We start from the raw sequence: 25,945 nt of genomic DNA, 5'->3' as shown, positions 1-25,945 counted from the left end.
CCTGGTGATTAAATTAGGCGACGCATGAATACATTCCAATGCGCAACATCACTCAAGCACTGGACAAAACATATGGCAACAATGGAAAGCGCTGCCCACGAGGTCACCTTTAATATGATTAGGCATGGACGTCTGAAAGGAGATCTCCCAAGTTCTGGCATGCTAACTCTCCTTTGTGCAGGGCAGAGAAGCACCCTCTGAAAGCCTTTGAGACTCTGTGAACCCCACACAAACGGCTGCTGTGTGTTAAGGGATGTGCCCAAGTCCATTGAAAGCAGGACAAAAAAAACCCTGAGCCTCAAGGCCGGGTGATAGAGCCGAGAGCAGCTTTTGTTCCCTGCTCGCAGGGCACCAGCAGGAGCTGTCCCCAGGGTGTCCTGCCTGACAGCTGGGTCACCCCATGGGCTCTCCCATTCCGCTTGGACTTTTCAACTCCACTGGCCTGCATTCACCGGCACGGCTCGCCTCTTTGAAGGGGGAGAAAGCACCTCATCCATCACTGACACGAAGGCAGTTAATTCACTTCTTTACAACTGGAAAGGCTTTTGCTGTGAGCAGGAGGGAGTGCAAGAGGAGTAATGAAACCCACAAGGGAGCCAAATGATGCTTTCCTCTGCTAGACGCCAGTGCTGGCAACACTTGCTGCTGGCACGGCCGGTGGTGGGTGAAAGGAGACTCTTTTGTGGTATGCCATTAGCTGCTTCCAACGCCTCAGTTCATGTTTACCACAGCCACTGTGTTACTTCACTTGGTGTTTTTTTCCAGTCCTGTTGATTGTACTACAGAACTGATCGAGTCCATTTGGAAGCCCTGCTCACAGAAAGCAGAAACAAATTGCTTTTTGAAAGGACTATTTTTTATTTCTTCCCTAAACCAAACCTCACTCTGCTTTCCATAAATCCAACCTAAGGCTGAAATCCCCACTTAAAGCTGAAGAGCAAAGGTCCCTGCTAGGCTTTGCCCACTCTGGTCATCGCCCAGCTGTGCCACTGGCCCTCGGCGCGGCGGCAACGCCACCAGCCACGGGAGCGCTGAGCTATGCTGCCCAGACTGTCCTAGAAGACATCCCACACTCCGGCATTTCCCTGCACCACACAACACCGCAGCCATGTCAAGTACAACCCCGTTACAACAGCAGCCAGCAGGTTGTCTTGTCAACTGTAATGAGAAGAAACATTCGATGACATTAAAGATAAATCTTGTGTGCGTCACTGCATGAGTGCCTTGCTGTAATCGGGTGAGCCCTTCAGACTGCTGAACTCTACCCCAGAGGACCTTGGCACGCTCAGCCAAGCTCCTTGCAAGGTTTCTGCAGACCTTTAGTATTTCAGATTCCAAGCAATGACTAACTGGGGACACGTGAGGGACAAACCCAATGGCAAATTTCTTCCACACACTTTATATCTGCACAGCTGGATGGGTGAAAGTCATGGAGACAGCCCTAGGAGGAACTTGCTCTGGCTACGGGTCCCACCAGCTACAAAGGCTCAGTGACAAAGCAACAACAAACACAGTGCAGGACGGCTACCAGCTCTGCTCCTGCTATTGCCAGGAAAAGGAAAGGATCACCTCCTAAAGCCCTTTCCAGCTTTACATTTCCAGGATGCCATAACTGCAGCTCAAGCTTTGACAGAGCACATCCCAGCCATGGCACTGTCACGGCACTGACCTTCAGCAAGCTGTGAAATGCCTACGCTCTCATACCAAGGAGTCACCTTGGACCCTTCTAACAGATCTCATTGACTCTCATGGGATCTGCCAAGACTGAAGATCAAGCCAGTTTCTAACGAGACGAGGTAGTCTGGGCAGCTGCACACTAGTTCTAAAAACACTTGGGGCAGCAGCTCCATGAAGAAGGATAAGATTTTTTTTTATTTTAGACACACAAAAACCCCCTTCTCCAAACATAACTCTTTCAAAATAAAAACTAATGAAGGTTGGGAGAAATGCCTGTGGTGGCACCCATTTCTTGGCTGTTTAAGCTCTTTCCAGCAAGTCTTCCTCCTTTGAAGCTACTTCACTTCAAAAACACTGATCCTCAGTGGTGGGTCTGAACAGCTACAGATCTACCAAACAGCAGGAGCAAGGATGAACCAGGCCTGGCAGCATACCACACCGAAGCTGTGCAACCAGCTGTAGAAGCTGCCTGCCTTTCAACAATTTTCTTGAAGGAATGAAGCCCAGATGATGTTACTTTGACCGACTGCTTGGGGCTTAGGGCAAGCCCTCTCTTCCCTGCAGTGCTCAGCTGCAGGCAGTAGCTGTGAACTCAAAAAGCCCAAGGTCATCAGGTTCACCCTGAGAAGTAGCCATTTCTCCCTACGAAGTAGGCACACAAGGGCAGGTTTAAGACACCTCCATCTCCTGGATTTCTTCATCCCAAGAAGCATGTACAACACCTTGTTGATCCTGGCATGTGGAGACCAACTGGCTTCTGTGCTGGGCCTGACCCGTGGAAACTCCATTTAGGTACTGTATTTCTACCCAGCCTCTCTCAGTGTTCATTCTCTGCTCCAGACTTTATCCTAAAACTTGTGGGACACTAAGCAATAGCATTCTTCCAGCATGGAGAACCTCAGAGGGTTTAATACTGTTTTGCGCTCTTTTTATGAAAAGACACACCTGTCTGCTATCTCAGCTGGTTGCAATGGCACCATATTCATGGTCTTTAAACTGATTTCAAGGAATCTGTACAAAGGATTGAGAATTTGAAAACAGCTGACCACACTGAAAAAGGATTTCAAGGTTGGTCCCCTGCACAAAGGCTGTTTGATAGCAGCATCCCTTGGTACTGCGTTACGGATCCATCAATACACCTACCTCTTACTCCTAACTAAACATGAGAAACCATTAACTCCCCAGCTCATTTAACGACCTGCATGTTGCCCACTGGCTTATTTTTTTAAAAAATAACTGAAGAGCAAGGCAATGTGAGCACAGTATTAAAGACTATCAACCATCACTTTCAGTAATGTTTGAAAATAATAAAAAACAGAGCTGAAGTAAAAATTCAAAACCTCAAAGTAATTTCAACCATACATACATGAGAAGGGAAAAGTTTATACATGATGCAACAGAAAAAGTGACTCACTTTCCAAAATGCCAAAGCCTGTTTTAGTTCATTCTGTCTTCTATACCTGTTAAACACATCACTGACAGAGAAAACATTTAAGAAATCGCATTTTTTAAAATCCTGTTTTAACTATTTAAGCATTTTATTTCCTAGTATTGCTGGTCAGGCTCTAACATGCTAATCAGAAGCAAAGTGCTAGCTGGATCAATGGGGTTTCTTCTCAGAAAAACAAGGAGAGCCTTGAGATTAAAACAGAGAGCTTGAAATTGAGGTGAAACTGCAGCCTTAAAGCTAATGCAAAACCTCCTGTTGATTCATGGGACTAAGAATTTCTCAGTCAGAGGCTGATTTCACCATTGCTGTGAGACACCCAATAAGCTACAGCTCTGCAGTCCCCCAAGGTCAGCAGGATCAGAGGGATCAAACCCATGACATGGCCAGTTTACTTCAATTGTCAAAGAAGGCGCAAATTAAATTTTGTTGTATTCAGGCTAGATTGTGGGTTTTTTGTAAAAAAACAACAAGAGTGACTGTTTGGTTAGTTTGGATTTATGTGACAGAAACAAGTTTTTCAAGTCCAGTTAACGGAATTACCCACAAAACCCCCTTCATGGTTATTCTGCATGGCTTGTTTCTTCCAGATGTCTGAAGTCTCCCAAACCACTCCAGTCCAACAAACTCATCAGGCTACTTTCTCACTGCCTCTTGCTTAGTTTTCAAGTGACATCAATTTAATGGTTGCCCATCACAGATGGGCAACAGACTGTCACCAGTTTGGATGGTAACTAATTAGCACAAATGCAATATATCTGCTACCAGCCTAGATCCAAACTGAAGAATGTATTTCCTTCAGAGGGCGAAGTTTAATAGTCCTGTCAGGTTTTAAGGCATTGACAATACAACAACTTGTGAATACGTATCTTTAGGGAGAGATGGGTGTTTGTGCCTCAAGATGGAAGCAGGAAGCAACAGCGAACCACAGGGTCTCCCACAACTGAACGCAGCACTGCACAAAGAAGGAGCACGTTCAGGAAGGAGGTCTTTCTCAAATCTCAAACATGGACAAATCTCAGAAACAAGTGCAACGTGGACCAACAACCTTACCTGAAACGTGCTTCACACTCCCACTTTACACAATTACGTATTCAGGGAAAATCTACACCCTGGATTATGCTCGTAAGCTTGAACAACTTCCTTATTACCATATGATGTAGAGAAGGGCAAGATAAGCAATCTAGACTACTCAAGACAGATTCAAAGCCACTTGCTTTCAAAACAAAACCAAGAGGTTGCTCAACAAACTGTACTCCCAATGAATCACTGCAAACTTTTAGCAGGGCATATAATTTCAGGAGATGTGGGCTTAGACTTGGAATGTTTAAAGATAAAACCTGAAAGTGGACTTCAGCAAGTGCTGGCTTCCTCAGATGGGGCAAGAACAGCTCTGTCCTCTGCTCAGCTGCTGAGATTTTGGCTAAGACTCTTGTAGCCTCATTTCAGAGGGCCGTGGAAACCACAGGTGCTTTCTGAGCTTCTTTGTACTTCAGCATCCATATGCTATGGATGAGAAAAGATAAAAACATCCCAGGACTCAGAAGGAGTGATCATGACATAGACACCTGATAAAAAGAGCTGTGGTCATGGAAAGTAAGAATTTTTTCCCCCTCTCACTTTGGAAATGAGAAGTCACAGAACTGCAATGTCTGAATCTTTCATCTCCTTCCAAATATTGCCTTTTATCATCATACAATTAGCCTTTCTTCCACTTACCGTTAGGTGAAACAGAACTCGCTCTGACAAAGAGCTGCTACATCTTCACCTATGGCAGATGGAACACATTTGAAGTTACATCACTCAACACCCAGTGACTCCATCTAAAGAGAATGATGGATTAGCCATGCAGTCAGCTATAATTAATACCTGAAAAAAACCCTTGTCAAGTCTCTTTTCAAATACGTGATAAACGGAATCTGAAACAACAAGAGACTTTCTGATGACGCCTGTTCATCACCAGGGAAGAAAAACACCATCAACTGGAGGGCAAGACTCTCAGAGCAAGGATTGTTTCCTCAGTAGAAAACGTAAAATAAGAATTTCCTCCCAGCGCTTACCCCATTGCACCTCTACGCAAACATTTCCCTGGGTTTTATCTGTCTTGCTATCAGAGACATGGAAGAACCAGTTTGTTTCTGCCTCATTGAGAACCAGTTTTTCCACCCTCAACCTCTTTCAATATAACCAGCAGAAGCCACTACTTCTCTGCCTACCAACCGCACAAACACCAGTGAGTGGCTTGCTCAGCTGGATCAAGCTCTGAATTCTCTGATCTTAGCTATCAGCTTCACGTTTGGGACACATTCCATCACACTAAGACACCACCTGCCACGGATGCCCTCTTTTCCCCCTAGAGATGCTATTTGGCACCGTCTGAGGTCCCTGTAAGCAAGTGACCCCAGGCTGCCTACCACACAAGCATGGGCAAGACCCATCAGTGTCCCGCTATCCCAGAAAACTAAGAGATGTCTACTTCACGTGTGAATTTGGAGTACCTGCAAACACTTTCAACCCTACCTGCACGTCAAGACATGATAACTGCCAGCTCACCCCTGCCCCCACAATAGCTAACCACCAACTGGATTCAATCGATAGGAAAAGCCATGCAATTCGGAAGGTATGACTAAGTCCTGCCCACTGCAACTCCGTCCTATGCAAGCAAGAGAGACTCCCATGGGACAGCGGCACACTGGCTCGGCCCTGGCACGTGCAGGCAAAGCCTGAGAGCTGAAAGGACTGGGGAGAAGGACCACTTGTGAAACAGGATGATTCCTTCTGTGTTGCAGAGACATGCTGGCCACAGCTCAGCCCTTCACGCTGCTGTGGCTTTTTTCTCTGCTCTGCACATGAGAAGTACCCGCTAGGAACTGGGATAGAAAAACCTGACCTGAACTAGGCCAGCAATAAACAGCAGAAACAAAAAAGCACCAATTCTTATTCAATAGCTGTCAGTAATAAATGTGAGAGGAAGAGAACGGTCAGCGTTGGCCTAAGGTGTGGGATTTGGCCTGGGAATTAGAAAAGGCTGTCCTGCCAGTTCTGCCATAGACTCACTGCATGAGCTCAGGCAACTGCTTCACCTCTTCGTGCCATTCCCATCACCTGGAAGGATGGAGCCAACCTCCTCTCTGATACTTGCTCTTGAGGCCAGCAGACGAAAGAAGCTGCTGCTGTGTCACAAAGCATCTCAAAATTAAAGCATAAGATCCCTTCTTTCTTGGGAAGTTTCTGAGCTTGCAGGTCTGTGGAAGATTTAATAAAACTCAAGGGTTAAGCTGTTCAGAAGAAAAACACTCATACATGACTGGTGAATTTGAGTATCTGAGCTAGTGGCTGGAATATTTACTCCAGGAAGAATAAAGTCATAACCAACTCTTGCATTACTGATGGTAAATTAATGCCAGAGCACCACTGTGTGGGGAGCTCCTTCCCAGCCATGTTTGCCCAGACATCTGGCTGCGGTGGCTCCCAGCACGATGCTCTACAGCCGAGCCCGGTGCTCCAGCGTCCGACTCCCCCCTCCTGCCAGAGCCAGCTCGACCACTTCACCACCTGCTCCTGCTGGGACACAGCTGCTCAGCTCTAAAAGAATGATTGGGGAACGGCAGGACATGTGCGAGGACATCAATCCTACTCACACCCCTGGGAGGACTTCATTAAAATCCCAGGGCAAGACATTATATTTGGAGGGCTTTCTACTCAAAATCCTGATTTAATCAAAATATTTTAAAACCTACTGGCAACGCAAGAAGAAAGATGCTCAGCCAACACAGACCCCATCCATAACATGATCCCACAACTCCTCCTTCCTGTGCACGTCCCCAGTGCATGAGCAAACTGCCTGACCTGAGCCATTAGCTGTTCCTGGTGACAACGGTGACATTTCATGTTTGCCTGCGAAGTACCATATCCCCCTGCGATATTGTAGGCAAGACATTTCCAAAAATCATTCCTACTTCATTAACACACCTTTGCAAATGCATTTCGATTACTCCTATGGGGAAGCGCAGTATCCCCCGGTAGAAAGGATTGGCCTTACATGCTCATTTTGATGTATTAACTGAGACGATGCAAAAGACATAAAATCCCCAAAGGAAATTAATCTCCAAATATATCCAACATCTCCCCAGCTGCCTTATGTATCATGCAGTATAAGCAACTCTCCATTACGATCGTATAGCACCTGCTGTCCCCATTCTGGATATCAGTGATGTCTCTTTAACCAGACATCAAAGAGAAGGAGCAGACAATGGTGGAATTGTGATAGGAAGTGAATAGTGAAAGCTCCTTAGTCTGCATTTCCATTTATCTTACAGCACCGAACGTACAGACCACCCTGCCTCTGCTGTCACATTCATGTACTGTTGCTGTAACAGCCTCTTTAGGGAGGTATCATGGCAGTTTTCAGGATCTTATAAATGAGCCTATTGGATTTTCTCTTGGGCCAAAACAAATGCCAAAGCAGGTACACACCTCAACCTACCCTGAGGAAACCAAATCTGAGATGGATTTGGTACCAATGTCAAATCCTAGGTGATGAGCACCAGAACTTTCTCTCTGAAACTGGCCAAAAAAACAACAAAGTGATACTCCCCAAGAGATGCAGCCAAGAGTCAGTTTGGAGCAAAGCCATTTACAGCTCCGCAGAAAGGTGCATGCATTGAGAGTGTGCAGGGGCAGCACATACAGCAGCCATGGCCAGAACACCTGAGGATCGCACCACGGAGTCCTCAAGCCAGGATGGCCTTCCTGCCCCAACAGCATTTTAAGACATAAATTCAGACCATACTAATAGGGAAAATCTAGGCACATTCAGTTAAATGATGTCTATACAACATTGTAGCCCTTTGCTCTCCCATCCAAAGAGTTCTTCCAACCCAAAGTGCCTTCAATTCATATATGAATATATTGCATCTTGTGCACAATGGCTGTTTAACCATGGTAGAAATATGTACTACTTCCACAAGAAAAGACCTGAATGCTTACTATACAGATATGAGGCAGGAAATACGACAAAACAATTTCCCATAATTATTTCCAGCAGTCATTCATATTGGAACATTTTAATGGTGGTAGTAATTAATCTGTGGCTCTTGAGATTTCCAATTAAATGGCATTAGCAGGAGCAACTGTCTAAAAATACACGTTTCTGTCCTATCACACTAGCCACAACTAAATATGAAATTTCCCAACATAGTATCACACCCTGCGTGTACAGTGTCCTTCCTCCTCCTCGTTTTCCGTGTGTGAATGGCTTGAGTCAACTTCTCAAAGCTATTTGCATCAAGTAGGCAGAGGCAATTCTGAGAGCTTCAAAGACTCTTCAGAAACGGTTAATACATCCAGCATGCCACATACCTCAGTGTTTTGGAGCTGGCATTCTGAACGCATTCTGGTGTTTGGGGTCTTTGTGATTGTTTCCCTATGTTTCCTGCAGCAGAAATACTCTAATACTTCAGGAGTCCCACCAATCTTTTAATTAAACAAAGCTATTCTCAAAGATCACTTACTTCCTTATCCCCTGCAGCCACGGGACAGGACTGTAGGTAAGGTCTCCAGCGTGGTACAGAGATATCACAACACAATTTTTACTACCTTTAAGTTACTCAAAATAATAGAGACCCACAGGGAAAAGCAACCCTTGCTCAGGCAATGAGGCAGTGATACGGCATACAGGCTGCGAGCAAGCAGAAGTGAGACCATTTCACTAGCAATTCAACCCTTAAATTTGCGTAACATTCTCATCTTTGCAATTTTTATCCTTTTATTCTTCCCTTTTCACACACACACCTGCAAAGCTGAATGCCTGTTGCGCAGAAAACAAGGAGAGAAGCTATTTTAGCAAACAATTCAATGCCATTAACTGGTTTAACACAAATGCACTTCGGGTTGTTCTCACACTGAACTTTGGTCAATGCCAATGTTTTGAGCACCCAGGTGTAAGTGCGCTGGCAAAGGCAGAATCACCGGCACAAAAGCCACTGCTCAGCTCACAGACAGTTGTCATAGAGACAGATCAGCATCCCGGGGTATTCTCATTTTAAATATGCACAGAAATCCTTTTAAACCTGTCTTCTTGTAGGCATCTGTCCTCGTGATTCATTTATAAACTGCTGAAGCCAAAAAGAGAACCATTTATCAGCAGGTCTCCTCTAGGCAAGCTGGAGCTAAGGAGCTTTTCTGCAAACGATGGTTTTTGTTGAAAGCAAGTTTCTATCTGATTCTCTGGCTAGTGTTTCTAAAAGCTGTGGTTTGGGGAAGTGATCCAGCTTCAAAGTAACCTGGCCAGGAAAAAAAAGGAAAGTTGTGGGTTGTGCTCACTTTGGTTTTTAAACCAGGTCAGATCCCGGCTCCAGTTTATAGTGTGGGTGCACCACGAGCTGTGAGAGGACAGCACAGGGGTGGCATTTCATGGTCCTGGGCAGGAAGGAGTGTGGCGGGGGTAAGACAATGTAAATATCTGAACATATTTTCTCAAAGTCACAGTACCAGGCACCTCTTGCCTTTACAACTAAAAACTGCAGCTCTAAATGAGAAGGAAAAGAAATACATTAATCTCTGTCTGTGTGGACAAAGTTTCATAAGCTCCTTAGCCGCTGAAGGTGCAAAGACTTTAAACCTCTAAAACTCAGTGATCAGCTGCCTTCTGGAGCTAGGAGGCTGGCAGGCAGCACAGGAAACCATATTCTATGGAAAAAGCCCCAGAAGGGGCCTATGCGGACAGCAAGATCCCATGGAGTGACAGATATGCAGCTCTGGTTGCAAAGAAGGTCCACAGACCCAAGGTCCAATGCAGCAGGATTCCCCTACAGACCTCTGCAGAGGCATGAAAGGAACCGGGGTGGGGAAAGAGCGACAGGTATGTAGGTTGCCACGGCCTGGACTGAACTGAGGCAGGAATTCAAAATTCAGCCCCAAAGAGACACATATACTGCCACTGAATCCACAAATCCTAAGCTTTCAAGACCATGTGCTACCTCTGTAATTTGTCTCAAGGTCTTCTGCGTGACCCTGATATGTAATTCCCAAGTCATTAAAAAAAATAAAATGTATTATTTATTTGTTGAGCTACGGAGATTCCTGCTACTAAAATTACTGCTAAAAGATGAAACCATGGGTGAGCAGATGCTGCTCTCACACTAGGTCATACAAATTCAGCAGCAACATTCAAACAGAAAACATTCCGCTCACCATGGCACAGCCAGCCTGACACTGCTGCATCTTACTGGAGCCATCCGATGCCAGCTGCAAGGAGTTCCCCGGTCAGCCAGTATTTCTGCTGTTATAAATACATGCTCATGAATGGCTTCATCTGAGAGATGTTCTTAGTTTTGGGGAATAAATCCTAAATTATATGGATACTATGGGCTAGATCCATATCATTCCAAAGAGGGAACTGCAGCAGACAGGGAGCACCACCCCAAGGCCAGCATAGCCAGTGGCAAAGCAGGATGGGAGATTCTTGCCCCCTTGGTTTTCTTAATAACAACAGGAAGCACAAGAGCATATTACACTGAAAAATGGCAGGGTGGAAGTAAGAAAAAAATCCGTCACTGTTCAATCAGGAGTGACCCCAAGGCAGAAGCTCTCAAGCATAATGCGATATATAGGAAGAGGGCTCACATCCCCTGGAAAAAAAGAAGCACAGAAGTCATCCATGGCCAGCCACCCCCTCCCTTAAGACTGTGGGATGATCATTTCCTTCAGTCACATACTTATTTGTAATCTGATAATTCATTGCCCTTAGCTTCCTGCTGGAGTTTGTCTTCCATTGTTCAGGATTTACATTACTCACAGGAAATCAGTGAGAGGTCCAGTGATTAGAAAGGTGTGTTTTCCATTCGGACCCACCCTTGCTCGCTCACTTGGGGCTGGAAGTCGGACCCAGCGCACAAGTGCATCCGTGGGAACTCAGGGAAGCAGGGGAGCAAAGGCAAAGGGACTCATCTCCTTCTATTAAAAGCTGCAGATTGCTTTGTCCAGCCATACACCGCTGGCCACCTCCACACACCTGTCCCTCACATACTGTTTGTACTCAGGCCTTACCGTAACTGCTTTCATCATGTGCTGGGAGGGTGTAGTTTATGAAAATACAACTATCAAGGCAGTACTTGAACAGAGTAAGTACGGTTAAAGTGTCCCCTGCACTAAAATACACTTCCTTCTTGAAGACCATTACTTCTCGCTGACACTCTTGCCAGCGAGAAAGATTCTGCACAGGACAAAGTGCCACTTGTGAGATATAACTCACTTTATCACGTTGATTAGGAACTAGGCTGAGCAGGCATCAGCCCTCTCTGATGCCCTTAGCAGTGGCTTTTAACCTGGGTCTCACAAATGATGCTCCAATATGTTCTCTTTAACAGCTCCTCTGTAACAGCAACAGAGCAGAACAAAACATCGCTAATCTTTTATGGGGTATCACCAGAACAGGATGCTTCCCTAGCCAAATCTTCCCATTGAAAATGTCACAGCTGTTTTAAAACATATTTTCCCTGAGGTTAGTTTGATAACAGGTACTCGGGCACACATGGTGACTGCTCAGCACTACACTGTAGTGACTTGTGGAACGCAGCTGGTGACCTTTCTGGACCACAGCTCCCAGGCACTGTGGACTGCTGTTCCAGCCCAAACCTCTCCAAGGCTTCCCAGTTAGCTCATCAAGTGCAAAGGCTGGATTTTTTATGTTTCTCTAGCATTCAGAGCGTGCTTGGGAACAAAAGCCCAGCTTATTAGCCATTGTGTGATAAACCTCAGAAGGAAGCCTCTGTTCTGAAAGAGGTTCAACAAAACTCTGCATGACTTCAAAGTGGGAGTCTGATTTCCAAAAATTATTTGAATATAATTCTAAGAATTATTTCCTTTGAGCAAGGAGGGACCTTGAGCAAATGCCCTTGCTCCAGGGTCACTTATATGTGTCTAGCCAGTCCTCCAAGTCCTCCTACAACAGATGTAGGCAAGATGGCCTCGGGCACCACCATGCCTACAACAGTAAGTTTACCCTAAAGTATAACCCCGATCTCCTCTACTGGAATTCAAGATACAAATGTGTCATCTTGTCCGTCTTAGACATGGGTAAAAGCACATTGCCCTCCTCTTCACAGCAGCTTCGCCAGACTAAGCCACGTGCTCTACTGGGGAAGGTCACTGATTACAGACACTCCTTGATCTCGTTGCTCTGTAATGATTTCTCTAAAACTAGACTTTCCTGCAACTGGAGACCACGCTACAATGCTGAGTAAAATGTAAGGGTTACAACATACTTCTTGCATACAATAGCCCTGTTTACATATTTCAGTACGCTAGCTTTTTTCTCAGCAATACCCTTACGCTGACTCATGCCCATTTTGCACAACGGAACAATAGAGCTTCCTTATGTTAGGAAACCATTTTGTCTCCTGCTCAGGAAAGCCACTGGGTTCTACAAATTACTGGAACCTCCTACCCAAAAAAACTGTCCGAAGCCATCTCAGAGCAGCTGAACCTCAGATGCAAAAGTATTTTTGCTGTGATAATCTAAAATATCTGGATCTACTTGTAAAATAGAAGTGACACACACCACAGCTGATATAAGATTATTTAAATCACCCCAGACAGAAAACCCCCTTGCTAGTATTTCTTTCTCTGAAACACACCCAATACTTCTAAGTACTAGCTTAGATAACATTTAGTCATCTTCCCTGCACAAAGAATTGCTACGAAAGCTGTGGAAAACATGAGTATTGCAAGCAGAGAAACAAATATGAGGATGAGCCTTTCACAGTGCAACGTGCACTAAGGGTATCTGAACTGCCTGACAACGAATGACACCGTCATGATTTGTTTCACTGTATGAGTTACCCAGTCCACCAGGCTTTAGGATTTTGAAAAATGCTGAAAGATGAACCACTCCTTGAAAATCGGGGACTTTTTCTTTCGATCCTACTTTACTTAGTGCTTTTGGTACTTAAGTTGATGCTGCTCTTGAGATGCTGGCACACAAACCTGCCTTTCTATTCCAGCTGTGACTTTTCCCTGAAGTGTTTTTAGACTGATCAGGAAATTCTTAGGGAGTACAATGTGAAATTGCTTCAGTGGAGCAGAAGCCCCTTTCAGGGGCTGGACTACACTCACCTGGTCTAAGCGCAGAGCACCATCAATGAAGCGCTGTTTGCGGAGGTGCTGGGCAATTTGATGAAGGTTCAGTACAGCTTGCTGGATCTCGGCTATCGAGTGTTGAGGGGAGACAGGGGGTAGTTCTTCAGGTGAGAACACCTTCCCAGGGCTTTCAATCATACGCTGCGCATGGTCGTAGCTTAGCTTCACACAGGAGCAGATGACTGTCCGCCCAAACCACTCATCAAGGATCTGCAAAATTGGAAAGTCATCTGAGGACTTACTCTTCCACTGTACAGAAGTTTGGGAAGTTGTACAAACACTGGAAGGAACAGCACCAGACCTCATCACTGACTCTGATCTTCAAGTGAAGATCTCCTCATACCGAGACTGCCAGGCCTTTTGCCCATATACATTCTTTAGTGTCTGGTAACATGTATATGCACATTGTATTGTGCATATACATAGGGAACTGCTTGGATTTCCCTGTTCTACCTGGTTTCCCTCTTTCATAGAGCTCAAAGAACTACAGCCTGCTCGGAGTTGAAATCAGGCAGTTGACTCAAAGGTTACTAGGTGCAGGAGTGGCAACAGGCAACACACACGAAAGAAAGGATCTCCTATCCAAACCACAGCAGATTGTATTCCATCTCTTTAATTAAAGTGTGGCTAGCAGGCCATGAGGGGTTGGCTTTAAAATACTGCTTTCAGGACTACTGCAGGAACCCCAGTGTCTCACTAGCACTCGTGATGTGTCTGAGTAGGACTTTGGTGGGTCTGGAGAAGAGATGGCCCCTCACTGACCCCTTGTTTCTCTGATCATGCCTATGGTCCTAGGCCCAAACTCAAGCCAGGAACATTTCTGAGCTTCCAAAATATTTTGGAATCTAGAGGAAAATAATCTATAAATCACCTATAAAACTATTTTATTTTAAACCAGAAGCCACCCCCCGATGCAAAGCATCCACTTTCCACTCCTGCAACAGCTCTAACTTGTGTAAACTGGACAGTAATGACCCCGAGAGATCTGTTATTAATGTACTCAATAAACACCTTCTCACCAAGATTGCCTGGATGCACTGAAGACATGTCACATAGGTAAGGAATGGAGTTTGAGTGCATCCTGACCCATGCAGTCCAGTAATCCCTCTGTGTAGTGAGCAGAACTACCAGATCCAGCCTTGCTGCAGCAGGCTAACTTCACTCTACCCACCATCCAAATATTTCCTGGAAATGCCCTCTGTCTCTGCCTCCAGCAGCCATCCAAGCAGACTTTGGGTAACCATAGCCTTGTGTCCCTCGTTTGGAAACCCCACCAGAGGAACAGGCTAGCTCTTCTTCTGCAGGCAAAGCCGCACAAGGCTGGCCGGCCCACATACCAGTGGCTGACAGATGGGCAAAGCAGTGTGGAGAAGCTCCATTTGGGGGTTGTGAGCTGGGACTTGAAGATTACAACAAGCAGCCCACAAGACGGGTCTGCAAGGTCTCCCCCACCACAGCAAACCTGGCGCACCCAGACTCCAGACAGACTACCAGCATCTGAGACGTTTCTAGGGTTATGTTAAGGCTTCCCCCAGCTTTGGCTGCTTTTAAGAAAAAGCTGTAGTCCCCAGCACACCATGTGATGGCAGCCAGTGTGGCTCAGCTGAAACCCTCCCATTAGCACAGTCCCTGGTGGTACGGGTCTCTTGTCAGGGTGTGACATAGCTGTGCAGGAGGCTGAGGACTTTCTCCCTGCAAGGCAGTGTCCGTATGACGTTCTGGCTCATGACAACAGAGTTTTGAGCCTTGAAAGACACATTGTTTGTATAGGTTGTTTGAGACTGAAGCAGTTTTTCTTCCTCACTGGTAGAAGGAACCAGCAGAGCTGTGCTTAAGACGTCAGCAGGCAACTTAAAAAGAGAGTTGCATCGTTTGTTTTCAAATATCTTTCTGTTGACTGCATCTGAACAAGAACGTGCTACGCTGTTCCTACAAACGCCCAGCTCTGCTTCTGAAGAACAGCACAGATGCAACAATATGGTTAACGCCTCTGCCTCTGGAAAGTCATTTTAGATACATCATGTCACACTATCCCACTGGAGTCCACCAAGCTATGTGGAGCTGCTTAGGCAACATTTTGTTACACTCTATGAAAACTAGAAGAAAAAAACTCCAGAACCCAAAAGCAGTAAAACCAAGAAAGCGCCTGTCCCCGAGAAAGATGATTGGCGTCATTTTTCTAAAAGAAACAAGAATTTAAAATCCCAACAGTTTATCAATATTCATAATCCAGTGAGGAATCTGCATGGCTTTTCCTTGGTAGATGCATTAGCTCTATACCTATTTGCTTTGGAACAGTAACAATGGGAGCACAGAGCATCTCTCACCTCTAGTAGGGCTCTTGCGCTCTGCTTTGCAAGCTCGAGGTTACAATACTGCCAGGCACGCGGGGTGCAATCGAGTGCCCTTTGGCCTCACGTGTGCCTCACCAAGGAATGTCCTGTCCTCGATGTTGGTGTTCTCAAGGCGGTCCACCACCAGCTGAGGTTCAAAGGCTGTGCTGGGGCCTTTGACTCGCCTCCCTTTCACCCAGCAGAGCCTGGGAGAGCATGTGATCCTGCTTACACTGAGATTAGGCCATAGTAACACCTAGAAATACAGGAGACACATTCTGTCCCAATTCAAGACATAAGCTCTTAGAAGAACGCCCTGCTGGGCAAGAGCCCTACAACCACTTTTCCTCTTGGAAGGAGTAAATTCTTCTCTGGCTTTCACTTGATATTCAAATCAAGTGACCTCAATTAAGACTGCAGTCCTGAAAAGCCTCCTGGGAGAAACCAGTTTGCTGAGCTGGCCCCAGGCAGCCTGCTTTCCAAGGGGCACACCACTGCTCCTCCACAGAGCAGCTTCCCGAGCAGGCAGAAGGCAGATGCTGCAGCTCCTCTATTTTCTCACTGGTCAGACAGGGCTGGCCTGAACACTGAAAAGCAAATAATGTATATATTGCAGGGGACAAGAGATAAGATTTAATTAAAGGCTTATTTTAATTAAGACTTGACTATTAGCCATTCGAAGACCACTCAGAGTCAATAAAAGTCTCGCCAAGTAGCTACTATTAGAAAGCCTCATGAGTAGTCATGCTGTCGCTATAGGAAGTGGAACGCTTTTCACAATAAACAAATAAAACCCACCTCAGTGCTAGGGCAGGGACTTGCTGGAGAAATACAGGTATAGGACTGCAAATATATTTTGCTAAAGCACAAACCAAGATGCAGTAATCTTTAGAGCAGCATGGACAATAATAAGGAAGTAAAGTTAATCTTTGTGAAAAGTTCACAAGAAACACCCTCCACAGAGTTGCGCATGAGTACGACACTGGTTAAAAAAACAATTCGGAGTAGAAATAGTGTACTTCACATATATTGGAGAGTCCTCTGACAGCGGCAGTCTTTAGCCCTCCTTGATTAGCAAGGTGACCCTGTGATTACCAGAGGAGATTGTCAGGGTTACAAAAGAGTGTGGGAGAGGAATGAAGACCTGGGGAGAGCTAGCAGGCAGCTGAAGGCAGCTTGCTGCACTGATAGCCTCCAGAACTGCTCCCTGGAAATAACAAATGCAGAGGATGGAGCTGTGCCTTTGCTGAAGAGCTATCACACTTTATTTGGATCCATGTGATTTGCAGCTCTGAAGAAGAATGAAATTGTTTACCAGAGAGACCAGAGAGGCCACTGAGGGATACTGCCCACATCCACTGCATTGCACAACTGCCTATGAGCACAAGGCAGGGTTGGAGTCAGGGGGAACTTCTTTTCCCACCCAAAGCATTAGCTTTGGGTTGCTGCTGGAGATAAGACATTAAATGGATGGGTGACCTGGTAAGGAGCAAGAAATTCTCTGTTCCTGAGATTCACACAAATATTCTCCGTTCCCCACCATGTTGTGAGATTATTCCATTTGGAAGTTCCACGGTATCTCATCAGTAAGAGAAGATACAGGGACAGTTCTACATCCTCCAGTACTGTTCACCGACAAGTCCTTTGCTATCCACCCGAGTGTTATAGGGATGGCATTTTTATCACTCTGTTAGCAAGAGAAAGGGCCGGCTAACCAAGGGAGGACTGGTTAGCAGGATGACTGCCTGCTGCTTGAGGTACCTTGCCTTCTGGAGTCACCTTCCACATCACAGAGAACGTCAGTCTATCTTGCATGGGATTGAGACTGCATAATTCCTCACAGAGCAGCTTGGGAAGCATTGGAATCACCTGGAAGAGAACAGAAGAGAGCCTTGATGAGATATGGGCTTTTAGTAGATACCTGTCTGTGACCAAGCTTCCTTAACCAGTTGGTAAAAGACAGGCTTAACTACATAAAAAGAGAAAATGTATTAAACCTTCCGGATCACATTCTCTTTGGCAGCAGTGGCTACATCATAGCTCTGAGATGCATCACCCACGCCAGAGCTACATCACACAGCAAACAGTGTGCTGGCACGGACTGAAAAAGTAAACCAAATCCTCTGAAATGAGAAGAAGTCAGACACAGCTAAGGCGACCAATACTCACATCAACCCCATCCCTCAGCGAGACCAGAGGGAGCTGCCAGTCTCCAACCTGAGAATCATTCCCAGTGCTCCCTTCCAAGGAAGGCAGTAAGCATCCTGGTGCATCCTGCATCCTCAGCTATGCAAACACTTCACCCTGCAGCTTTTAAGGTCACAAAGTTTGCTCTGTTTTCCACTTCTTTCCCCTGTCATTTCAGCACTGGGAAGAATGAGGAAGACTCAGGACATCAGGAAACTTGAAGAAACATGGTCCTGGCAGCCAGGAGCTGAAGAGCTTGGATTTGGGAACTGTTTCTTGCTTTGATACTGAACACTGTGTAACTAGGTAAGTAGTGCAAGTCTGCTCCCTGCAAAGCACAAATGAAACTCTCCCGTGCATCACAGGAGTGGTGCATGGCTTTAATTACGATTGAGCCATGCTTTGCAGCACAGACAGGAACATGTAGACGTTGGTGAGATAAACAAAAGCACCTGTTTTATGACTATTGAACTTGGTGTTTGCAAACAGAGGGACAATATTTTACTATACTTAACTCTGTTTGAACAAAATGTCAGCCAACAGAGATTTCTGGCAGGGATTTTTTTAACTGTGTCCTAATTCCCTACAACTAATCAATATTTCTGCTGCTGAACATTGAATTAACAAACCACAAATTACTCACTTGACTACAGCAACAAAGCAAAAGCTTTGGAGCATATTCACAGTAGAGCAAACCTGAGCAGCTCCAAGTGTTTCTACCATCCCTGAGCTATTACTCAGGGGAAGGCTGCAGTAAAGCCAATATTTAGCAGCTGTTTCATGAAGCAAACCTAATTATTGGAGTTTCACATACTTATTTCCCTTCTCCTTATTTACATTTGTGAAGAAGCCGTCTTAGAAGAACCATGTTGTTTATTTTGAGTAGCAATGTGGGCTGGTGCTTCCCAGAAGAACATAGAGAAATGCTCTACTTGGTTGCCATAAAATATTTTAGCTATCTAATTTAGTTTTCATTTTGATTGCTCTGTCTACCACCCTGTAAATATAGCACAGCAGGAAGCCAACTGGCATGCAACTCCCAGCTCTTCCAAACTCCGTGACACCTATTTGGTGATTTCAGAGATAACTTTATCTACCCAGACTCCAGGGGAACAACTGTTACTTACAACGGTAAGAAAAGAAGTCTCAGGTATCCATTTTCTCCTCAAGTGCATACACTTCATATTTACCTTTCACTTTGAAGGAAAGACTCTTAAAATATTTAATCACATTTGTGGCTTGGCACCAGACAATGGCTATAAATCCATTCTAATTGCAGCGCATATTAATGCCAAAAGGTTAACTGTACGGTCTGTGATTGTCAAGGAGTCACTTACAACATGAATCAGCAGCACTGGTTCAGCTGGAAGGTCACAAGGGCACAGATTATGATAAGCTGTTTCCCGCAACACAAAGGCCGTCAACTCTGTTATTCCAGTTGTGAACAGTATGTTAACAATACTGGTACATTCATAACTCACAGAATCAGTACGTGAGCTCTGCCATGCTGCCAGGAAGGACCCACACCACAAGGTTATAAATTTAGCAAAAGCGGTGCCAACCCATACCAGAAAGCGAGACAAAATAGCTTTATAGACTATCGGAAATCCCTGCCTGCCTAAGATCACCCATGACCACCGTGAGACCCTGAAGTTCATGTCACAGTGAACAAAGTGCTAGTAATTTAATAAAAGCTCCCATGCCCTTTTCCACCCAAATTAAAAGCTGCAGTTACTAGATTTTCTGTCTCTCCCCTGCTCTGTGATTGATTATCTGGCGATGCACTGTACTTATTGAATATTTCTGTGCTTTAACACATCCTCTTTCCCTTCACACCTCCTGCAGCAGTAACAGTCTGCTAGAAAAATGCCTACATGAAACACGAAAGCCCATCCACAAAGAATAGCCCAAACAAAACAACAGGATGCTTGTTTTAAGTGTACTTGAGCAGGATTAATATCCGATTCAAGAGGCTATAATTCTATGGAAGGGCTTTCGGTGATGTGAAACACAAGCAAAGCTTTAACTCAGATCATGATTACAGCACTAAGCACTCACCAAGCAATTAGCTATAACAAACCTACTGTGAAATAGGGAAGCATCAACCCGTGCTACCCTTGTTTTACAGGAGAGAAACTTTAGGCAAAGTAACTTAACCCAAGCCTTGGGGGAAGTCTTGCAGGAGAGCAAGAATTCAGTCAACCTTTTCCTGAGCTCAACAAATACATATATAAGACATTGTGACTTTGCACTGAGGATATTTCAATCTTGCCTACCTGACTGAATTAAAAGAAAACACCTGTGTTCAGCATCATGGCAGTCTTGGTTAACTGCCTCCCTCTGCTTTGACATCACGATTCCTTTTCACACTCTACACTGAGAATAAATCAACTGTCACAAAGCACAGAAGTTTAAGTTATAAATACACACTTCCTTTCTCCTTAACATGATATGGTCACAGGCTGAAAGGATTCTTAGTAGTTGCAAGCCCAGCATTTAACATACAAAGATGTCACAACTGCGTCACGCTTGGAGAGTGAGATGTTTCAGGAGTTATCCCAGGGGCTGCCCAGAAGATACTTTTGCAACAGGATTATCTCCATCTCTTTTTGAAGGAGACACAGGATGAGAGGAGATTTCCCTAAGTATGTCTTTAACCCAGATTTGCAAAATATCAGGGTTGCATAGCATCACCTCAAATAATCCCAAGGTTGCCCAGCATCTTTTAAATGCTTTGCCCTTCCCGTGACTGTCTGCCAAGAGAAACCAGCGTCTGCCAGCTGCCATGTGGAGTGCCACAGCGTGCAGAAATCCAGCTAGCTGACACACTGCCGAGGCTTATCACCTCCAGCGTGGAGTGGTTTCCTTAGCTAATTGCTAAGGAAGTGCCTATGTTGGGGATCACATCACTCAGCTTTATTTTACTGCAGGTAGAAATAAAAGTCACCTGGGCTTATACAGGGATCATAAAGCTGGAACAGGGGGGTGCATAAATGTAGCTGAATCTAGAAATGCAGTTGGAAGGACCCAGCAGGGCTAGAGGAAAAAACTTTCATAATGAAAAAAAGGACCTACAGCCCCCAGGAAATCCTTTCTAATGAATGTATCATAGAAACCAGGGCTGAAGAAAGGCTTGGGTGATGAGAGCTTGTTTGGTTTTCATCCCCCTCTATCAGTCAGACTAATAAAAGACATAATCTCTCCCCACAAACCTAGCAGGGCGCAAGAGATACTGGAAAGGGCAGTTCCTTGAGTGAAAGGCTCTGATATCCACAATGCTCACAGCCGTGGGTCTGCATTTCAAATCAAATCACAGGCAGAGGATTTCTCTCTCCCTATTTCCAAGTCCTACATGTGAAATCTCCAGCACTGCCGTACACCGCTTGAGACTCAGTGCTCTGGCATTGCCCACAGCCCCCCTCTGTGCCGTCAGCTCTCCCCGCAGGCAGCCCCACATCCCAGCACACCAAAGCAGTGGGCAGCAAGGGAAAGCCAAAGTAAGAGAAGGCACCACCAGGGCTGGGGGGTTTCCTATGCATCATCATCTCAGTGTTACAAAACACATGGACCTGTGACCAAGGCCAGCCACACTGCTTAGCAGCTGGCTCCTCTGCAAGCGGATTTGGTTTGGACACAGGAAGATCCAACCTCCTGCTTGTGAGAGCCCTTGGTTTTGTTTTGTCTCTTCGGCTAATAAAGTGCTTCCAGAAATCATATGTGAGTTTCCAGCCTCAGACTCATTCCTAGGGAGCTGGGCAGTGGGAGGTAGCAAATGCATGCTGGGATGATAAAACTCATGTTTCCCTTCAAAAATCAGAAACTTCTGCTGCAGCCAGGACCTACTTACTGACCAGGTTCAGAGTGGGTTAGCCAGTGGCTCGCATCAATGGATTTGCTGTAGCAGCTTTTCAAGGAATGGAAGGGGAAGATCAGTCAGTCAAAGGGAAAAGGGAACAAACTCTGGTTAAGAATGACCCCTTATTTTCACAAAGTCACGTGGGCAGTTTTAAACAACCCCATTCTGCTGGCATCTTGCTCCGGCTGCCCATTCACGCTTGGTTCGGGCTGGTTACAACCACCACTGACCCCCGAGGTGACGCCTTCTCCCACCACCAGCCCGATGGGGAGGGATTGTATTAACAGAGAGTTTCCATCAGCTGCTCTCCCCAGAGCTGGGAGGAGGACACTGAGGTCCAACAATGGGGTGGGCTCAGCAAGCTGCTTGCTTATACACTAAAAGAGACTCAAAGGAAATAAGCAATTTGTTTATGAGCCAAGATTTCTGCTAAGAGTTGTATCAACACTTCCATGAATTCAGATTTTGAGCCACTCTTTATTACTCGGCCTGAGATTATCAAAATATCAACACCCTGACAACCTGCTGGTGTCAAAAGTGAGTGTCTCAAAGTCCTTGGACTCAATGTGAAGACAGGCTTACAGTTCCGATCTTTGATCTCCAGTATAAAATAGGACCAATAAAATATTATAGGGATTTATGGCTGACCTCTCACTCGAGCTGCTTCACACCTAAAATAACACTATAAGATGTGCCAAAAAAGAGGAAACTGTTTAGGTTTTCTTGCTTCTTAAAACCTGATACACTCTTCTTTCAAAAACTTTTGACTTTTATTAAACAGACCACTAGCAATTACACAATAACTCCCCTTCTGGATATATGGTTCAGGAAAATTAAACATGTGGCTTTATTTAACTTCTCTGGGAGGATTAGCATGGTGCTAACCTCTAGCAGAATCACAGCTGTCTTAGGAAACAGTTCCATCAAAGGAAAGCATATTTTCTACAACAGCCATGCTACCATCTTGTTTCAGACAGCCTGGCTGCTTTCCTTTGCCCATCCCCTCTCTCCTTTTCATCTCTTGCAATTAAAATATCGACCATTTCATCCTCTAACCTAGTTTGCACTCATAAAATATATTTTCTGCAGGGCAGAAGTGTGGGTAAAACACTAATCCTGACTGCTGGGCCATGGTAGTTGGAAGAGCAATTGAAGATAACAGGCAACAGATAACGTATGTTGGCATCGCACATGACTGACTGGTAGTGCTGGGGGGAAAACGCAGTTTGAAAGAAAATTCAATTAGCTTTTGCATTCAACTAGATTTTCATTAAAAATGTCTCCTTTCTATATAAAAATCTTCCTTCTCCCTTTAAAAAAAATAAATCACATGCCTTCAAATCACAGTATTTTGACTTGGAAATACTGCCACAACACTTCCGTGGACTACAACAACCCTGGGAACATCCAGGAAGGAAGGGGAAGAATCACTCCTAATCCTAAGTAGCAAGTAGGATGTCTTTATTTATTACACAAAAGATGCCCTGTCATCCTGGAAAGGGCTGCAGAGACAAGGACTTCAGCCTGACTGAATGGGAGTGTGGGGAGAGGCAGATTAATCTGCTCCTATAGCCTGCCTCAATACTCGTCTGCATGCAGCTGATGCCTCAAGCCGACACAGGACACTACCAGCAGAGCTGCCCAGCTTCCCTACATGCACAGCGCCAGTGGTATCTGATGAGCTAGGAAGTGTTTCTGCACATTCAACTGAAAATGAGACAGCCACAGACAAAACCTGGATGTTTCCTTTCTGATAATGTTAAACTTGAACCCGTTAGTTTCTAAAGTGTAGAAGTCAACTTTAAATGTCAGTTTAACATTTGATTCTGTTACACTAAGACATGCACTATTTCAAGTATCTTTTCACTGCATCATGAAAGATAATTTCTCCAGTATTTGGGATACCCCAATAAGAGTGCGAACATTCTGTTGTACCTCAAGATGTGAGATTGCACAGGGTGTTTTATACCCTGCTCTGCCATGCCTCCACTTCTGGGAGGGATTAGCTAGTACTATTGCACTGAAGAGAAAGACAAAACTCTCCACCACCACCACATCTGCAAATATCAAGCTCCCAACAGCAAAGCAGGTGAGCCAGCACGGGTCTGTTAGGCTCAGCACAGTACAAATGTAGCCATGCAGCTCTGGGTCCTGAACCAGCCCCAGGTCAGCAGAGTCCCAGTCACACGGAGCTGCTCTTGAGCTGGCAAGCCCTGGCACACCTGGGTCTCTGCCCACAGACACAGGGTCACAAACTGCTGCTTCACCCCTTGCTCTCTCTGTAAGCTCCGAGGTAGTCAGCAGCTATGTTATCTCTTGTGCTTGCCTCAATTTATTCATTTTTGTAGGTTTGCTGCAATAATAGCTAGGTTTGGCTGTGTGGGAGTCTGAAAACGAACCTTTAAAATGACTTTATGGTAAACGGAAGACACAGCTGTCAGATGAAAAAAGGAAAAGTTGTCCTCACCTTTTGCACTAGATAGACACTAGTTGCTCTTTCACTCGCTACTTCATCCAGTGCCGTTTCTTCCAGTACGAAGTAGCTTACGTCTGCGATGTGAACACCCACTTCAAAGTTCCCTGAAATTGAACAAGGAAGTCAGTAGGCTGCAGGTAGAAGCTAACTGGCGACATATTTAACTCTAACCCCTCTCCCCACTCTCCCAGTGCTACTGTAACCTTTTTGCTTTAAATCTAGATCTCACAAAAACGATGCTTCTTTCCATCTCTTCCATTGAGATGAAAACCACAGTCTCTCAGGACACTACCAAATTCACAGCCACTGGGGCTACAACATACGAGCGAATACGTACACAAGTGAATGCTCAAGTACAGCAGTAGATATGTGAAAACCCTTAAAAAACATGTGGATAAATCTTTCCAACTAGGAATCTGTAATAGTGAGCCTAGTCCTCATCCTTTTGCTGTCAGGCAACAGTAAGCAAGAAATATGGGACCCCACCTCACAAGCACACAGGCAATGCAGGACACCATTTCCCAGGTCACACATGCTTTTGGGTTCTCAGAGCTGCACTTGTTTCCAGCTTCACTCCTGTTGAGCCCAAATTGCTGCTGGTGACCTGGGAAGTATTCAATGACTTTGGATCAGGCTATGCAGAAGTGTAGCTTTCCACAAGCAGAATATTCCCACAATTATCCTGCCTTCCCTTTATATTAGGCTTTTTATCCTTTAATTAAGAGTCCCCTCTAGAAGTATCTTAATTCAAAAGTTAGGCTAGAGAGGAGCACTACTGAGGTTTATCATGAGGTTTTGGCAACAATTTGGATTTGGAAGTAGCAATCATCCTCAGCTTCGGAAGTAATTAGTATCTTGGTCCAAGAAATTCTGGTTTGCTAATCCTCAAAGCAGCCTGCTGACCTTTGTTTTCTCTGGAAGGGCTAGGCTAGATTTGAGGTGCTTATTTGTAGAATAGTTCTAAGTGCAGTGGATTCCTAATTATAACATTTGGTTCTTCAGAGGAACTCACTAACTTCTTGGTATCCATAAATATTTTTTCTTGTCTTAATTTTTTAAAAAAGGCAACGTAATAAGATACCATGCTGCTGACAATCCAGTTTCTCTGTATGCCTTGCAAAGAATATTATCAAAGCCCTCCTCTGGAGTGTCACATTTTTGAAAGATAATGGTTCACAGCTGCCGTCAATATGCATCTGCCCATGTGCCCTTCTGATGGGTACCAGTGCTAGATTTCAGCAGAGTGGGAATGGAAACATACAGGCAAAGAGGAAGCGTGAGAAGGTTCAAGGTCTCAGGAGAGCCACCGAGCCCACCGTGCCCCCAGCTGGCAGTCCAGGTAAGTGAGCACCAACTTGTCCTGCGCGATTATGTGAATTTTTTTAATTTAATTTTATTAAGCCATGTTTGCACTTTGAGTACATGAAGTAGTATCTCGCTTTTTGAGCTGCTTTTGCACACTCAACAGAGCACAGATGTAAAGGCAGCAGAAATGCACATGGGAGATGGGAGTGCTGGGGCTGAGATTTGTCCACATAACCTACAGTCACCAGAAGGTCCTGCAGAGAGCAAATATGATGGGAGCAGGGAGAGGGGGCAATAATCCCATCGCACACCAAGGGACAAATTCCACCACTCATTAGAAAGCTGGGAGAAAAGACTGCAGATTAAATAGTTCACCTCAGAAAGCTGCCTACAGCTGTGTTGTGATATTATCACATGCCTTGAAAGCTGCCCTACATGGATTAGGCATCCAAGCCTGAAACTACTTAGGCAGTAAGTTTTAGACCAACAGTTCAACCAACAGGTTTAATATTACATGCACTTGA

The 25,945-nt window shown here is 45.1% G+C and overlaps 1 protein-coding gene across 2 annotated transcripts in view; it reads right to left on the bottom strand.

Annotated features, from left to right (window-relative positions):
* DIS3L2 (DIS3 like 3'-5' exoribonuclease 2) overlaps nucleotides 1-25,945 on the bottom strand; it is a 195,498-nt gene that overhangs the window by 56,173 nt on the left and 113,380 nt on the right. For both annotated transcript variants that reach the window (XM_055723535.1, XM_055723536.1), the window contains 3 exons: nucleotides 24,108-24,220; nucleotides 17,359-17,466; nucleotides 13,241-13,474 (listed from right to left, as the gene is read on the bottom strand). In XM_055723535.1, coding sequence (XP_055579510.1) covers nucleotides 13,241-13,474; nucleotides 17,359-17,466; nucleotides 24,108-24,220 — 455 coding nt within the window. The remainder of the gene's footprint in view (nucleotides 1-13,240; nucleotides 13,475-17,358; nucleotides 17,467-24,107; nucleotides 24,221-25,945) is intronic.

Source organism: Falco cherrug, chromosome 11 (genome assembly GCF_023634085.1).
Source record: "Falco cherrug isolate bFalChe1 chromosome 11, bFalChe1.pri, whole genome shotgun sequence".
NCBI lineage: Eukaryota > Metazoa > Chordata > Aves > Falconiformes > Falconidae > Falco > Falco cherrug.
This window is presented reverse-complemented; position numbering and strand designations above follow the sequence as displayed.